The 19,161-nt window shown below is 35.9% G+C and overlaps 1 protein-coding gene across 1 annotated transcript in view; it reads left to right on the top strand.

The window, feature by feature from the left end:
- The first annotated feature begins 13,352 nt into the window (after positions 1–13,352).
- The window catches only part of phf21b (PHD finger protein 21B), a 45,683-nt gene continuing 39,874 nt past the window's right edge, over positions 13,353–19,161 (top strand). Inside the window, exon 1 of the mRNA XM_061914387.1 lies at positions 13,353–13,805. Coding sequence (XP_061770371.1) covers positions 13,752–13,805 — 54 coding nt within the window. The 5' untranslated portion in view covers positions 13,353–13,751. The remainder of the gene's footprint in view (positions 13,806–19,161) is intronic.

Here is a 19,161-nt window from a genome sequence, read left to right as displayed (position 1 = left end):
CTTATTGTGTTACTTGTGTTTTAGTGAGATTATAAAGTCATACCTGAAAGTCGGATGGCTGCGGTGACCGCCAGTGTCTCTGAGGGAAGCCATAAGGAGGAGCCAGGAAAGTCACCGCTGCCTTTTTGACAGCTGCTGCAGGAGGACGCAAACTCCGCTCAAGTCTCCGGTAAGAGCTGACTTAATATCACAATTTTCTCATCCAAAAACTTGCCGGTTGACATGTGGTAAAGAAACATGTTCGCTTGACAGCTCTGTTCCATATTAAATCTTCACAACAAACAAAGAAACACCGGCCGTGTTTCGGTTGCTGAAGGCAGCTGCAATACACCGCTTTCCACCAACAGCATTCTTCTTTATGGTCTTTATTATTAATTGAACAAATTGCCAAAGATTCAGCAACACAGACGTCCAAAATACTGTGTAATTATGCGATTAAAGCAGACTACTTTTAGCTGTAAGTGGTGCTGGGATAAAATGTCCCCTCCAACCAATAACGTCACAAGCACGCTTCAACATAAGCCTCATCATTCCGCAACGTTTTCAACAGGATACCTTGCGGGAAATTTAAAATTGTAATTTAGTAAACTAAAAAGGCCGTATTGGCATGTGTTGCAATGTTAATATTTCATCATTGATATATAAACTATCAGACTGCGTGGTCGGTAGTAGTGGGTTTCAGTAGGCCTTTAAAGTTAAAGTACCAATGATTGTCACACACACACTAGGTGTATTGAAATTTGTCCCCATCCCCTTGTTCCTTTTGAGGGGAGCAGTGAGCAGCAGCGGTGGCCGCGCCCGGGAATCATTTTTGGTGATTTAACCCCCAATTCCAACCCTTGATGCTGAGTGCCAAGCAGGGAGGTAATGGGTCCCATTTTTATAGTCTTTGGTAAGACTAGGCCGAGGTTGGAACTCACAGCCTACCGATATCAGGGGTGGGGGGACTCTGACCACTAGGCCAGTGGTTCTCAAATGGGGGTACGCTACCCCTGGGGGTACTTGAAGATGTGCCAAAGGGTACGTGAGATTTTTTTTTAATATTCTAAAAATAGCAACAATTCAAAAATCCTTTATAAATATATTTATTGGATAATACTTTAGAAAAATAAACTGTGAAAAGAAATGCAACAATGCAATATTCAGTGTTGACAGCTAGATTTTTTTGTGGACATGTTCCATAAATATTTCTTTTTTTGTGAAAAATTTTGTAGAATTAATTTCACAAATCCAGATGGATCTCTATTACAATCCCCAAAGAGGGCACTTTAAGTTGATGATTACTTCTATGTGTAGAAATCTTTATTTATAACTGAATCACTTGTTTATTTTTTTAACAAGTTTTTAGTTATTTTTATATATATTTTTCCAAATAGTTCAAGAAAGACCACTACAAATGAGCAATATTTTGCACTGTTATACAAGTTAATGAATCAGAAACTGATGACATAGTGCTGTATTTTACTTCTTTATCTCTTTTTTTTCCAACCAAAAATGCTTTGGTCTTATTATGGGGACGGCGTGGCGCAGTGGGGGAGTGGCCATGCGCAACCCAAGGGTCCCTGGTTCAATCCCCACCAATACCAACCTCGTCACGTCCGTTGTGTCCTGAGCAAGACACTTCACCCTTGCTCCTGATGCGTGCTGGTTAGCGCCTTGCATGGCAGCTCCCTCCATCAGTGTGTGAATGTGTGTGTGAATGGGTAAATGTGGAAGTCGTGTCAAAGCGCTTTGAGTACCTTGAAGGTAGAAAAGCGTTATACAAGTACAACCCCTTTATTAGGGGTTACTTGAATAAAAAAAAAAATGTTCACAGGGGGTACTTCACTGAAAAAAGGTTGAGAACCACTGACCTAGGCCACTGAGTATTCCATCCGTCCATCCATTTTACCACCGCTTGTCCCTCTCAGGGTGGCGGGGGGTTGCTGCAGCCTATCTTAGCTGCAGTATTACAAAAAATAGAAACGCATGATAAAAAGTCTGGAGGCAGATGGCTGGTCTCCAAGCTTCCAAGAAGCCAGGTGGCCATGCCAAACAGGAACAGGTGCCGGGCAAACCCGGAAGTGAGCCGTGGGTCCAAAACGGCAGCAGGAGACCTTTGACCAGCTGGTGTTCATAAGACGGATGAACTGCAAGGACAAGAACACAAGTATGGATCACTGGGTTCTTGTTTTACTCTTCTTTTAGCGCCATCCTGGAGGACTAACCATGGCGTTGAAGTATGTGCAGACTTTTTTTTTATCTGGAGCAACCCAGCGGGCCGTGTAAGCCACTGGGCTGTGCATGTGTTGGAGCTGATGTTGTCCAGGGCCCCATGGAAAGCGTCCAAGTCCATTTGAAGCATTTCCACCAAGAAAAGCCTTGCACACTTTCACCGCTCAGCCGTGAAATGCAAAGCAGCATCCTCGGCATGGTGGGGGAGGGGAACGTGCACAGGGCAGCGATGTCGCCGCTGCAGGCCGCGCTCATACTTCATATCATCACAAGTTTAACATCAGTATTGAATATGGATTCATGTGTTCAGTTAGTTTGTGCTGCTTCTTTATTTTTTTAGTCCGACACCATGAACACATTTATAAAGAATTTCACAGTATATGACAAGCAGCCATCAGTGTAGTAAGCCCCGCCCACACTATCTCGTGTTCTCTACCTTTACAAGGGAAACTCCTGATTGGTGGAGCTCCTGCCACTCATGGCGTCTCTGCCACTCCTGCCACTCATGGCGTCTCGCTGAGTCGAGTGGGCGGGGCCAGGCAGAGGTGGTGAGGGGGTCAGCCGCGCTCCAAACAAATTGGGGGAGGGGAGATGGTGAAGGAGCAGATTTGACTTCCACTAGTAGCGTGCACACCTGACATCGGCACACGTGCACGGTGCTGTCCTCCATGTTGGAACATAAATGACGGAGTCAGCTTATAGGCCTACTGAAATGAGACTTTCTTATTCAAACGGGGATAGCAGCTCCATTCTATGTGTCATACTTGATCATTTCGCGTTATTGCCATATTTTTGCTGAAAGGATTTAGTAGAGAACATAAACGATAAAGTTTGCAACTTTAAGGTCGCTGATAAAAAAGCCTCGCCTTTACCGGAAGTAGCAGACGATGTGCGCGTGACGTCACGGGTTGTAGGGCTCCTCACATCCTCACATTTTTTATAATCAGCCTCCAGCAGCAAGAGCTATTCGGACCGAGAAAGCGACAATTTCCCTATTAATTTGAGCGAGGATGAAAGATTCATGGATGAGGAAAATTAGAGTGAAGCACCAAAAAAAGAAAAGAAAAAAAAAAGGGACGGCAGTGGGACCGTTTCAGATGTTATTAGACAAATTTACTAGGATAATTCCGTAAGATCCCCTATCTGCTTGTTTTAATAGTGTTTTAGTGAGATTGTAAAGTCATACCTGAAAGTCGGAGGGCTGCGGTGAACGCCAGTGTCTCTGAGAGAAGCCGAGGAGCCAAGATCACAGCTGCCTTTTTGAGCTGCAGAAGGAGGTCGTATAATCCACTGAAGTCTCCGGTAAGAGCTGACTTATCATCACAATTTTCCCATCCAAAAACTTGCTGGTTGACGTAGAGAAACATGTTCGCTTGACCGCTCTGTGTTAAAGCTTTACAACAAACTAAGAAAAATCGTCTGTTTCGGTGCTAAAGGCAGCTGCAATACACCGCTTTCCACCAATAGCATTCTTATTTAACGTCTCCATTATTAATTGAACAAATTGCAAAAGATTCAGCAACACAGATGTCCAAATTACTGTGTAATTATGCGATGAACAGAGACGACTTTTAGCCGTGTTTGGTGCTGGGCTAATATGTTCCCTCCAACCCAAGACGTCACGCGCACGCGTCATCATTCCGCGACGTTTTCAACAAAAAACTCAGTGGGAAATTTAAAATTGTAATTTAGTAAACTAAAAAGGCCGTATTGGCATGTGTTGCAATGTTAATATTTCATCATTGATATATAAACTATCAGACTGCGTGGTCGGTAGTAGTGGGTTTCAGTAGGTCTTTAAAACAACTATAGCAGTAAAGTTATTCAAAGTTCTATACACCATCCTTCCACTTCTTTTATACAAGACAACATAACAACTGTTTTCACGAGTAATAATGTACTTCCTTTCATAAATAACAACATACTTTAACAACTATTTTCATGAATAACAACATACTGAAACAACTTTTCATAAATAACATAATCCAACAACTATTTTCATGGATAACAATATATTGAAACAACTTTTCATAAATAAAATAATCCAATCCAACAACTATTTTAATGAATAACAACATACTTAAACAACTATTTTCATAAACAACATACTTTAACTAGTATACTTGAACAACTATTTTCATGAATAACATACTTTAACAACTATTTTCATAAAAACATCAAACTTTAAAAACTATTTTTATGAATAACAACATACATTAACAACCATTTTCATAAATAACATAATTGAATGACTATTTACATAAATAACACACTTTAACTACTATTTTCATAAATAGCAATATACTTTAACGACTATTTTCATACACAACACATTTTAACAACTATTTTCATGAATATCAACATACTAAAACAACTTTTCATAAATAACAATACACTTCAAGAACTATTTTCATAAAAAATAATTTACTTCAACAACTATTCTAATAAATAACAACATACTTTAACTACTATTTTTGGAAATAACAACATACTTTAACTATTATTTTTGTAAATAACAACATACTTTAGCAACTATTTTCATGAATAACAAAATACTAAAACATATTTTCAGGAATATCAATATTTCCATAATAACAATATACTCCAACAACTATTCTCATGAATAACAACATACTTTAATTACTATTTTCATAAATAACAACATACTTTAACTACTATTTTCATAAACAGCCATTATACGCCAACAACTATTTTCATGAATAACAACATACTTAAACAACTATTTTCATAATAACAACAAACTTTAACCACTATTTGTATGAATAACAACATACTTTAACAACTATTTTCATGAATAACAACATACATTAACAACCATTTTCATAAATAACATAACTGAATGTATTTAGATAAATAACAACACACTATACTATTTTCATAAACAGCATATTTTAACAACTATTTTCATGAATAACAATATAGTAAAACAACTTTTCATAAATAACTTACTTTAACAACCATTTTTACAAATAACATACTTTAGCAATATTTCCAGCAATAATAATGTACTTTAACATAATTCATTAGTAAGAACAAGTTTTAACGATTTCATTTTCATGAATAACATTATTTAATAATTATTTACATAAATAACAACACACTTTAACTACCATTTTCATAAACAACAATATAGTTGAACTATTTTCATAAATAACAACATACTTTAAAAACTATTTCAATAATAAAAACATAGTAAAACAACTTTTCATAATTAAAAACATACTTTACTATACATATTTTCATAAATAACATACTTTAACTACTATCTTCATAAATAACCATATACTAAAACAACTATTTTCATAAATAACAACCATTTTCATAAATACCAACATACTTTAACTAGTATTTTCTTAATAACAACATTTTTTTATGAATAAGAACATACTTTAACAACTATTTTCATGAATAACAACATACATTAACAACCATTTTCATAAATAACATAACTGAATGTATTTAGATAAATAACAACACACTATACTATTTTCATAAACAACATATTTTAACAACTATTTTCATGAATAACAATGTAGTAAAACAACTTTTCATAAATAACATACTTTAACAACTATTTTCATGAATAACAACATACTGAAACAACTTTTCATAAATAACATAATCCAACAACTATTTTCATGGATAACAATATAATGAAACAACTTTTCATAAATAACATAAACTAACAACTATTTTAATGAATAACAATATACTTCAACAACTATTTTCTTAAACAACATACTTTAACTAGTATACTTGAACAACTATTTTCATGAATAACATACTTTAACAACTATTTTCATAAAAACATCAAACTTTAAAAACTATTTTTATGAATAACAACATACATTAACAACCATTTTCATAAATAACATAATTGAATGACTACTTACATAAATAAAAACACACTTTAACTACTATTTTTATAAATAGCAATATACTTTAACGACTATATTCATACACAACACATTTTACAACTATTTTCATGAATAGCAACATACTAAAACAACTTTTCATAAATAACAATACACTTCAAGAACTATTTTCATAAAAAATAATTTACTTCAACAACTATTTTAATAAATAACAACATACTTTAACTACTATTTTTGTAAATAACAACATACTTTAGCAACTATTTTCATGAATAACAACATACTAAAACATATTTTCAGGAATATCAATATTTCCATAATAACAATATACTCCAACAACTATTCTCATGAATAACAACATACTTTAATTACTATTTTCATAAATAACAACATACTTTAACTACTATTTTCATAAACAGCCATTATACGTCAACAACTATTTTCATGAATAACAACATACTTAAACAACTGGTTTCATAATAACAACAAACTTTAACAACTATTTGTATGAATCACAACATACTTTAACAACTATTTTCATGAATAACAACATACATTAACAACCATTTTCATAAATAACATAACTGAATGTATTTAGATAAATAACAACACATTATACTATTTTCGTAAACAACATATTTTAACAACTATTTTCATGAATAACAATGTAGTAAAACAACTTTTCATAAATAACTTACTTTAACAACCATTTTTACAAATAACATACTTTAACAATATTTCCAGCAATAATAATGTACTTTAACATTAATTCACAAGTAACAACAAGTTTTAACGATTTAATTTTTATTAATAACATTATTTAATGACGATTTACGTAAAGAACAACACACTTTAACTACTATTTTCATAAATAACAATATACTGGAACTATTTTCATAAATAACAACATACTTTAAAAACTATTTTAATAATAATACATACTAAAACAGCTTTTCAAAATTAAAAAACATACTTTACTATACATATTTTCATAAATAACATACTTTAACTACTATTTTCATGAATAACAATATACTAAAACAACTATTTCCATAAACAATATTATTATTCACCAACCATTTTCATAAGTAACAACATATCTTAACTACTATTTTCATAAATAACAACTTACTTTAACAACTATTTTCATAATAACAACAGACTTTAACTGCTATTTTCATGAATAACAACATACTTAAACAGCTATTTTCATAATTGACATAATTTAAGTCTGGGCTTCCCTGCTTCGGCTGCTGCCCCCGCAACCTGACCTCGGATAAGCTGAAGAAGATGGATGGATGGATGGAACATAATTTAATGACTATTTACATAAATGACAACACACTTTAACTATTTTCATAAATAGCAATATACTTTAACTATTTTCATAAATAACAACATACTTTAACTACTATTTTCTTAGACTTGGAGTTAGACTTCCTTTTTTTGTCATTCAAATTTGAACTTTACAGTACAGATAAGAACAAACTTTTGTTGCATTAGCTCGTTGTAGTGCAGGATAAAAGAGCCATAAGGTGCAGAGTGTTTGCATTTACAAAATAAAGTGCACATATACATAGATTACTGTACATATAAATATATTGCACATTTATATTCATAAACAACACATTTGAACAACTATTTTCATGAATAACAACATACTAAAACAACTTTGTAAATAGCTTACTTTACCAACAATTTTTACAAATTACATCCATCCATCTATCCATTTTCTACCGCTTATTCCCTTTGGGGTCGCGGGGGCGCTGGTGCATATCTCAGCTACAATCGGGCGGAAGGCGGTTTACACCCTGGACAAGTCGCCACCTCATCGCAGGGCCAACACAGATAGACACTTTAACAATATATCCAGCTGTAATGATAATGTAAACAACGAGCTTGAACTATTTTCACAAGTAATATCATACTTTAACAATATGTACGCAAACATATTGTATCTTAAGTATATTGAGCAATAATAACATGCTTTAACAACTACTTTCAGCAATAATAATACAGTATAGCAACAATTTTCAGCATTTATAACATACTTTAAACAAGTATTTTCAGTAATAATAGTGTACTATGACAGTTTTCTTTACCAGAGTGTTGGGCAACATGCGCCCCCTAGCGGGACAGAAAAAAATATCTGTTTCTCAGCTGTGGTTCGCATGTGCCCCAGCCGTACTCAGTTGCAATACTCCTTCCCACCACTTGTGGCAGTAATGAAAACATCAAACAAACAGAAGAAGTCTGGAGCTAAAGTCATAGAGAAGATTATTTAGCGCAAACAATATGACCAAAGAGGTCAAGCTGTATTTTCATTTGCACTTTAATTTAGTTGATAAATATTCATTATTAATTAATTAATGAGTTTATTTATTTTAGCACTATGAGTCCCTTCTTATTCACTATATTTCATTAGTGCTTATTTTCATAATTAGCCTGACCTAATCCTAATATCTGTGTTAAATGAATAAAAATAATTGTAATCAACACATGGTTTCAAATAATTTGAGAAGGTTGTAAGCTGCAAGTATGTTGGATATTACTATTAAGTATGATAAAAATAAGGAGTAAGATGAAAAATGCAGTGTTAATAATTGAGTGGGCCCTGGTTTCCTCTGAGGTGGAAAAGTGGGGCCACAAGGTTTAATTTTTACTATTTTTAGCAATAACAGCGTACTTGAACAACTGTCCTTATGAGTAACAACATAATTCAACAACTATTTTCAGCAATAATGAACTTTAGATAACTATTTTCATGAGTAACAACTTACTTTAAGATATGTTTTTCAACAATAACATATATTAACAGTTATTTTCACAACTAACAACATAATTTAACAAGTATTTTCAGCAACAATAACATGCTTCAAAAACTATTTTTAGCAACAACATACCTTAACAACTATTTTTACAAGTAGCATCATACTTTAACCACTTTTATCATGAATAATATCGTATTTTAACAAACTGTCTTTATGGGAAAGTATTTTACAGTACAACAGTATTTTTCACAAATATAAAATGATTTAGCCAAAATTTTCAGAAATAAAAAAGAAGCACTTCATCAACTATTTTCACGAATAAAATACTTTAGCAACTATTTTTACAACATACATTTTCAAGAATAGTAACTCACTAACAACTCTTAAAAAATATGAAGTACTTGAAAAACAACAACAAAACAACATAATTTAACAACTATTTTCAACAATTTCACAAGTATTTTCAATAGTAACAAAATACTTTTAAAAAATTGTTCTAGTAACAACATACTTTAACAACTATTTTCACAAATGGTAACGTGCTATAACAACTATTTTTTATTCGTAACGGCATAGTTTTTTCCACAAAAATTAACGTTCTTTAATAACTATTTTCATTAATAATAATATACTTCAACAACTATTTTCACAGCTAATAACATACTTACTTTAACTGTTGTTTTCACTAGTGACATGTGACAACATAATTCATTGTTTTTTGCTATTAACAAAATACTTTTTTCCACAAATAATTATGCACTAAAACAAGTATTTTCATAAAAACGTAGTATAATATTTTCTATGAATAATAGCATAATTTAACAACTGTTTTTTTTTATTTTTTTTACAAATAATAACATACTAAGAGCCCTGCGATGAGGTAGCAACTTGTCCAGGGTGTACCCCGCCTTCCGCCCGATTGTAGGGAATCAGCGCTAGAAAATGGATGGACGGAACATACTAAGACAACTATTTTTATTAATAAAAATGTACTATAACAACTATTTTCATGAATAATACTATATTTCAACAAGTATTTTTGTGAGAAACAACATACTTTAACTATTTTCAAAAATAAGAACTTACTTTTCACAAGTATTTTCAAAATGTACAAAGTACTTTAACATCTATTTTCACACAGGGACAACATACTTTTTTCACAAATAATAATGTATCTTAACAACTATTTTCATGAATAACAACATATATTCATAGAGACGCCACACTTCACTATTTTTACTAGTATCAATAGACTACAATAACAATATACAATAACAATACTGGTAACAATGTCAGAGGTATTTGTTGATGAACCCCAAGATGCAGAGACGGAGGCAGGCATGGAATATGAAAACATGATTTAATTAAAACTAGACAAGAACAAACAAAAAGCATGCACGTGGGCGGAATAACAAACTAAGGGAGCTAGCACTGGAAGCTAGAAAACAAAAAGGAACTTTAGCATGGAAGCTACTGGATAGCAAACAGAAAAACTGGAAATAACTTATGGTTAACAAGAACAGTTTACCGCTACGACAACCAGGACAAAATGTAGCTCGACAGGTAATAGCTGAAAAGAATCGGATCGACAAGGCAAGCGCAACATATGACAATGACAAGTCCAAATGGCAATACAATGATCCAGCAACTGACACAAGACAAAGCAGGTACAAATAGGAGCAGGCTGATTGGCAACAGGTGTGGCCAGGTGCCAATCAGTTGCAGCTGAGTGGGAACACAGCACTCAGGGAACAAGACAGGAAGCGGACAAAATAAGTGCACTTGACAGGAACTAAGGACAGGAAATACTAAACACAGAGGAGAAACTAAAACACAAACAAACTGTTAGTGGAAAGCCTGAAAAACAACACACTTTAACATCATATACTTTCTCAAGTAACTACTCTACATACTTTGACAACTACTTTTACTACTGATAAAGTATTTTTAAAACTATTTTACGATTAATAAACTACATACTTTAATTTTTTTTACTAATTAGGATATACTTTAACAACATACAAAAACTATTTTTATGAATCACAAAGTACTTTAACAACTATTTTTTTTTATAAATAAAGTACTTTAACAACATATTTTAACTATTATCTGTAGAAATAATGACATAATTTAACAACAATTTTTTTAAAACTAATAATAGAGTACTGTAACAACCTACCAGAAAAACTATTTATATTAATAATAATGTACTTTAACAACTATTCTTTCTAATGATAAAGTACTTTAACAACTATTTTTACGATCAACTACTTTAACCACATATTTAATTTTTATTACTAATTAAGATATACTTTAACAACATACAAAAAAATAGTTTTACAAATCACAAAGTACTTTAACCACAATTTTTTTCACAAATCATAAAGTACTTCAACAACATATTTAAACAATAATTTTTACAACTAAAGACATAATTTAACAACATAAAATAACAATTATTTGTACTAATAATGATGTACTTGAACAACTATTTTTACTAATAATAAAGTACTTTAACAACCTAGCATAACAACTATTTGTATTGCTAATAGTGTATTTTCACAACATTTTTTTCCAATAATGACATACTTTAACAACATACATTAATAACTATCTGTACTACTAATAAAGTACTTTACCAACAATGGTTTGCAAACTATTTTCACTAGTAACAATATATTCAACAACTACAAAGTAGTAGTTCAATCAATCAATCAATGTTTATTTATATAGCCCCAAATCACAAATGTCTCAAAGGACTGCACAAATCATTACGACTACGACATCCTCGGAAGAACCCACAAAAGGGCAAAGAAAAACTCACACCCAGTGGGCAGGGAGAAATCACATCCAGTGGGACGCCAGTGACAATGCTGACTACGAGAAACCTTGGAGAGGACCTCAGATGTGGGCAACCCCCCCAACTAGTTGTTTAAGTTGAAGTATGTGGTTAGTATAAGTTACTTTCGTGAAACTAGAAATTTACATTTTGACAACTAGTTGTTAAAGTGTGTGTTAGCGTGAGTTGTTACTAGTAGTAGCAACATACTAATAACTATATTCTCAAGTAACACGATAATAACAATATGTTTATATTTATTTATTAGTTAGGCTGCTAACTTAAGTATGTTGACATAATTAAAACCAGCAGGTTATCACTATTAAATATAGTTGTAAACGTTTTGTAACTTGTGAGAATAGAACAGTGGAAATAATTGTTAAAGTATGTGGCTACTGGTATTTTTAATAAAGTAATGAGAAAATAAGGTAATATACACAACAGTTTTCACTATTGGTTATATTCTTCAAAAATTATTCAGACGTTATGAGGATGTCGTGTATCATCATCCTCAATCATCTTTATTTTAGATCACAAATTAAGTTTCAGGAGTTGATTTAAAAAAAATTGAATTAACTTAACTTGTATCATTAGTCACAATGCTGAATAACAATGTACAGTGTTGATGTAATATATGTATGTATATATATATATATATATATATATATATATATATATATATATATATATATATGTAATATATACTTCACCCAATATATCTTGTATGTATACATATATATATATATATATATATGTATATATATATATATATATATATATATACATATATATATATATATATATATATATATATATATATATATATATGCATATATATACAAGACACATTGTGTTAAGTATACGTAAATACAGGAGTTGATATTCTGCTACCTTTAATTAATGTCGAGAGAAATTTGCTGTGAGAAGTTTAGTTTGTAATACTGATACCAGGACACCCCTCGTTTACTGTAGTTTTTATTTTAAAAAGATGACAAGTATAAGAATCTGAAATGATTTGCGTGTTTCTTTAAGCGTTGAAGAGTTTTTTAAAATTAACTTTTTTTATTCTTTTTTTTTTTACAATATTTTTTTAATGTTTATTTATACATTTTAACATTAACAAACAGAAGAGAAACAATAATCAAATTAGTTCAACAACAGTATAAAACATTACAAAACATTATAAAAACAGCACAAAACAGCGCCAGTAATTCAAAGTAACAAAAATAGAAAAAAAAAAAAAAAAAAAAAATATATATATATATATATATTCTATTCTATTTTTGTTTTATATGTAGCGGAGATAGGCGCCAGCGCCCTCCGCGACCCCGAAAGGGAATAAGCGGTAGAAAATGGATGGATGGATGGATATATATATATATATACATATATATATATATAAAACAGGTGCAAAGCCATAGGCTCATTCAGATTTATTAAATAACTTAAATTCAGAACACAGCAATATCGTTTTCACAGCTTTTTTGTTGTTAAAGGTAGAGAGCGTTTTAAAGTAAAGTTCAAATTTATTTTGTAATTAACTATTTGAAAGAAAGAAAACGTTTGTGACTCCCTGTTCTCACTGCGCATGCTCCGTTTGTAAAAGAGGAGGGGCGCTACCCTCTGCTCCATCCGGGTACTTCCGAATCACCATTGACAGCCGAAGCACAACTTTTCCCCAGGCAAAGTGAAATTAAGCCGCGGACTCGGACAAAATATAGTCCTCGTTTTTAAACTAAATTTATCGAAAAAACGTCGAGCTTCTCCCGCCTCGGACCTCTCGACGTTCGCTTGTCATCCGGAGAGGATCTGTCCGGGGCCTGACGTCTTTTTGTCGGCTTCGGACCACTTTTTAAGACGGGCGGAAAGTCGGTGATGAGTCCCAGGCTGTAAAAAGAAGCGAGAACTTGCTTTCCCTGTCGAGTACTTCTTCTTTCGATTGTTATTGTCGCTTCAAAAAAACCTCCAATTCACTTAAAGTTCGTCTCGTTCGTGCGGAAAGTGTGAGCAAAGTGCTTTTGTCGACGGAACATGGAAGTGCAAGGCCTGCAAGAGGCGCTGAAAGTAGAGATCCAATGTCATCAGGTAAGGAAAGATGGTGTTATGATTGCAGCTCGGAGGACGTCAGGGAGGCGAAACTAATGTCTGCTTTGGCCTCGCCGTCACCACTTCGCACTTTTGTCTCTCGCCTTGGTGTTTTGGCGAGCGACAAGAACGGGGAGCTAATGCGGCGAGCAGGACGCGAGCTGAATATTTATGAGGGACGAGAAGAAGAAACATCCATGGCCGCTTTGTTCCTCGCACACACAACAACTTCAACACTTTTCCCAACGTATTCGGGAGGCTCTCTGCCCGACTAACTAGTTGCACACATGACGCACAAGCGCCAGGTAAAGCTCTTTTTTTTTTGCAGCAAACCACCGCCCGGTCTGCTGAATCTGACGAGTGGGACAAACTTTATCAGTGTAAATCTTCCCCGGGGCTAGCGGCCACTTAGCTCTGCTGCTAGCGAGCTGCCATTGATGTCGCTTTTGGTGACGACTTTCTCGGTCAAAACACTGCAAATGTGTGTAAACGCCGGCCGTGTTGTCGCTGTTGTGCTTGGTGCCGACGGCCGACTTGCTCCCAAACTTGTGCAATGTTGCTCTAAATTAGCGTCCATTTTGAGTTGTTCGACGTGTTTTCTCCCGAGTGCCGTTAGAGGCGAGCTAACTAGCACATCGGCTAACTGGGAGCAATCTATGCCACTTCTGTGGAGCTTGCTCGGCCGAAGCTGACGTCCGCGGCGGCCTCGGGGTGCCGAGCAACGTCTTTTTTATTCGCCACGCTCCCCCATTTTGTTACTTTACACTTAGTCTGCTGGCATTATTTCTTCGGGGTCACGTGACGGCAGCGAGGCGTTTGATTGGCCCACGACTACGCTTTCACTCTTGCACACTTCATGGCCGCCTCTCCCGTCAACTCCCGGCGTTATAGCTCAGTTGGTAGAGTGGCCGTGCCAGCATTTTGGATTGATTGATACTTTTATTATAAGATTGCGCAGTTCAGTACATATTCCGTACAAATGACCACTAAATGGTAACACCCGAATAAGTTTTTCAACTTGTTTAAGTCGGGGTCCACGTTAATCAATTCATGGTACAAATATACAGGACTGTCTAAAAAAAATACAATATAGTGATAAAGTCCTTTTATTTTCCGTAATGCAACTAAAAACACGAAAATGCCATACATTCTGGATTCATTACACATCAACTGAAATATTGCAAGCTGTCACGCCAAATTTCTTCCTTCCCCCCCATTTACTTCCGGGGTCATGATTAATACAGACGTTTTGTTAACGCTATATTTTAAAAAATACAGACGTTTTGTTAACGCTATATTATAAAAAAAATTAAAACACAATTTACAACACAAGCTATGGGATGACATAAGAGGAAACGTGACCCCGGAAGTAAATGCGTCATCCCATAGCTTGTTTGTAAATTCCATCCATCCATCATCTTCCGCTTATCCGAGGTCAGGTCGCGGGGGCAGCAGCCTAAGCAGGGAAGCACAGACTTCCCTCTCCCCAGCCACTTCGTCCAGCTCTTCCCAGGGGATCCCGAGGCGTTCCCAGGCCAGCCGGGAGACATAGTCTTCCCAACGTGTCCCGGGTCTTCCCCGTGGCCTCCTACCGGTTGGATGTGGCCCAAACACCTCCCTAGGGAGACGTTCGGGTGGCATCCTGACCAGATGCCCGAGCCACCGAATCTGGCTCCTCTCGATGTGGAGGAGCAGCGGCTTTACTTTGAGCTTCTCACCCTATCTCTAAGAGAGAGCCCCACCACCCGGCGGAGGAAACTCATTTCGGCCGCTTGTACCCGTGATCTTATCCTTTCGGTCATTACTGAAGACGCCGCACCGATCCGCCTGTCGAGCTCACGATCCACTCTTCCCCCACTCGTGAACAAGACTCCTAGGTACTTGAACTCCTCCACTTGGGGCAAGGTCTCCTCCCCAACCCGGAGATGGCACTCCACCCTTTTCCGGGCGAAAACCATGGACTCTGACTTGGAGGTGCTGATTCTCATTCTCATGTTTGTAAATTGTTTTTTAATTTTTTTTATAATATAGCGTTAACAAAACGTCTGTATTTTTATAATATAGTGTTATATTTTTATAATATAGCGTTAACAAAACGTCTGTATTAATCATGACCCCGGAAGTAAATGGTGGGGAAGGTTTTTGTAGGGGGGAAGAAATTTGACGTGACAAAGCCTTTTATTATTTTAAAATGGCTGATTATGGCTTACAGCTTAAGAAAACTCAAAAAACCTATCTCAAAAAATTAGAATATTTCCTCAGACCAAGTTAAAAAAAACAAAGAATCCTAACCGCAAAACAAAATCAAACATTTGAAATTGTCAATTAATGCACACAGTACTCGGTTCGGAATCCTTATGCATGGATTACTGCATCAATGCAGCGTGGCGTGGAGGCAATTGGCCTGCGGCATTGCTGAGGTGTTATGGATGCCCAGGATGCTTCAATAGCGGCCTTCAGCTCATTTGCAATATTGGGTCTGGTGTCTTTCAGCTTCTTCTTCACAATACCCCACAAATTCTCTATGGGGTTTAGGTCAGGAGAGTTGGCAGGCCAATGGAGGACAGTAATGCCATGGTCAGTACACCAGTTACTGCTGGTTTTGGCACTGTGAGCAGGTGCCAGATCATGCTGGAAAATTAAATCATCATCTCCATAGAGCTTTACAACTGATGGAAGCATGTACACAGCTGCATTGACTCTGGACTTGATGAAACACAGTGGACCAAAACCAGCAGTTGACATGGCTCCCCAAACCATTGCTGACTGAGGGAACTTCCATTGTCTAGAGTTCAGGAGTGGCTTGACCATGGGAATACGGCTATTGAAGCTGTATCTGTTGAAAAGCTCTATGGAGATGATGATTTCAATTTCCAGCATGATCTGGCACCTGTCCACAGTGCCAAAACCAGCAGTAACTGGTGCACTGACCGTTGCATTACTGTCCTCCATTAGCCTGCCAACTCTTCTGACCTAAACCCCATAGATAATTTGTGGGGTATTGTGAAGAAGAAGCTGAAAGACACCATACCCAATAATGTAAATGAGCTGAAGGCCGCTATTGAAGCATCCTGGGCATCCATAACACCTCAGCAATGCCACAGGCCGATTGCCTCCATGCCGCGCCGCATTGATGCAGTAATCCGTGCAAAAGGGTTCCCAACCAAGTACTGAGTGCATTAATTGACATTTTCAAATGTTTGATTTTGTTTTGCTGTTATAAATCTTTTTTTTTTTTTACTTGGTCAGAGGAAATATTCTAATTTTTTGAGATAGGATTTTTGAGTTTTGTTAAGCTGTATGCCATAATCAGCTATATTAAAATAATAAAAGGCTTGCAATATTTCCGTTGATGTGTAATGAATCCAAAATGTATGGGATTTTCATGTTTTTAGTTGCATAACGGAAAATAAAGGACTTTATCACAATATTTAAATTTTCTGAGACAGTCCTGTATACTATCAGCATAATACAGTCATCACACAGGTTAATCATCATAGTATATACATTGAATTATTTACATTTATTTACAATCAGGGGGTTGGGATGAGGAGCTTTGGTTGATATCAGTACTTCAGTCATCAACAATTGCATCAACAGAGAAATGGACATTGAAACAGTGTAGGTCTTACTTGGTAGGATATGTACAGCGAGCAGAGAGCATAGTGAGTTCAGATAGCATAAGAGCAAGTAAATATTTTAGAAGTACATTTGATTATTTACATTAGGTTATTCATAATCCGGGGAGATGGGATGTGAATGGAGGAGGGTATTAGTAAAGGGTTGAAGTTGCCTGGAGGTGTTGTTATAGAGCGGTTTTGAAGGAATATAGAGATGCACTTACTTTTACACCTGTTGGGAGTGCATTCCACATTGATGTGGCATAGAAAGAGAATGAGTTAAGACCTTTGTTAGATCGGAATCTGGATTTAACATGGATTGTGGAGCTCCCCCTGGTGTTGTGGTTATGGCGGTCAGGAAGTAGTTTGACATGTACTTCGGTATCAGGGAGATGTAGCGGATTTTATAGACTAGGCTCAGTGCAAGTTGTTTTACTCTGTCCTCCACCCTGAGTCAGCCCACTTTGGAGAAGTGGGTTGGAGTGAGGTGTGATCTGGGGCGGAAGTCTAAAAGTAACCGGACTAGCTTATTCTGGGATGTTTGGAGTCTAGATTTGAGGGTTTTGTAGGTGCTGGGGTACCAGGAGGTGCAAGCGTAATCGAAAAAGGGTTGAATGAGAGTTCCCGTTAGAATCTTCAAGGTGCTTTTGTTGACCAGAGAGGAGATTCTGTAGAGGAATTTCGTTCTTTGGTGGACCTTTTTGATTACCTTGGTTGCCATTTTATCACGGGAAAGATTAGCCTCTAGAATGGAACCTAGGTAGGTGATCTCATCTTGAGGGTTGCAGGTTCGATGCCCGCTTCCGCCATCCTAGTCACTGCCGTTGTGTCCTTGGGCAAGACACTTTACCCACCTGCTCCCAGTGCCACCCACACTGGTTTAAATGTAACTTAGATATTGGGTTTCACTGTGTAAAGCACTTTGAGTCACGAGAGCAGTGGTTCTTAACCTGGGTTCGATCAAGCCCTAGGGGTCCGGTGAGTCGGCCTCAGGGGTTCGGCGGAGGTTAAAAGCCTACTGAAATGAGATTTTCTTATTTAAACGGGGATAGCAGGTCCATTCTATGTGTTATACTTGATCATTTTGCGATAATGCCATATTTTTGCTGAAAGGATTTAGTAGAGAACATCGACAATAAAGTTTGCAACTTTTGGTCGCTAATAAAAAAGCCTTGCCTTTACCGGAAGTAGCAAACAATGTGCGCGTGACGTCACGGGTTGTAGGGCTCCTCACATTGTTTATAATCATAGCCTTCAGCAGCAAGAGCTATTCGGACCGAGAAAGCGTCAATTTCCCCATTAATTTGAGCGAGGATGAAAGATTTGTGGATGAGGACGTTTAGAGTGAAGTACAAGAAAAAAAAGCGACGGCGGCAGGCGGCGTTTCAGATGTAATTAGACACATTTACTAGGCTAATTCTGGAAGATCCCTTATCGGCTTATTGTTTCAATAGTGTTTTAGTGAGATTGTAAAGTCATACCTGAAAGTCGGATGGCTGCGATGAACGCAAGTGTCTCTGAGAGAAGCCGAGGAGCCAAGATCACAGCTGCCTTTTTGAGCTGCAAGAGGAGGTCGTATAATCCGCTGAAGTCTCCGGTAAGAGCCGACTTAATATCACAATTTTCCCATCCAAAAACTTGCTGGTTGACGTAGAGAAACATGTTCGCTTGCCGGCTCTGTGTCACAGCTTCACAACAAAGAAACACCGGCTGTGTTTCGGTGCTAAAAGCAGCTG

Source organism: Nerophis ophidion, linkage group LG10, assembly GCF_033978795.1.
Source record: "Nerophis ophidion isolate RoL-2023_Sa linkage group LG10, RoL_Noph_v1.0, whole genome shotgun sequence".
NCBI classification, from domain to species: domain Eukaryota; kingdom Metazoa; phylum Chordata; class Actinopteri; order Syngnathiformes; family Syngnathidae; genus Nerophis; species Nerophis ophidion.
Note: the sequence above shows the minus strand (reverse complement) of the source record. Positions and strands in the feature narration are given on the sequence as shown.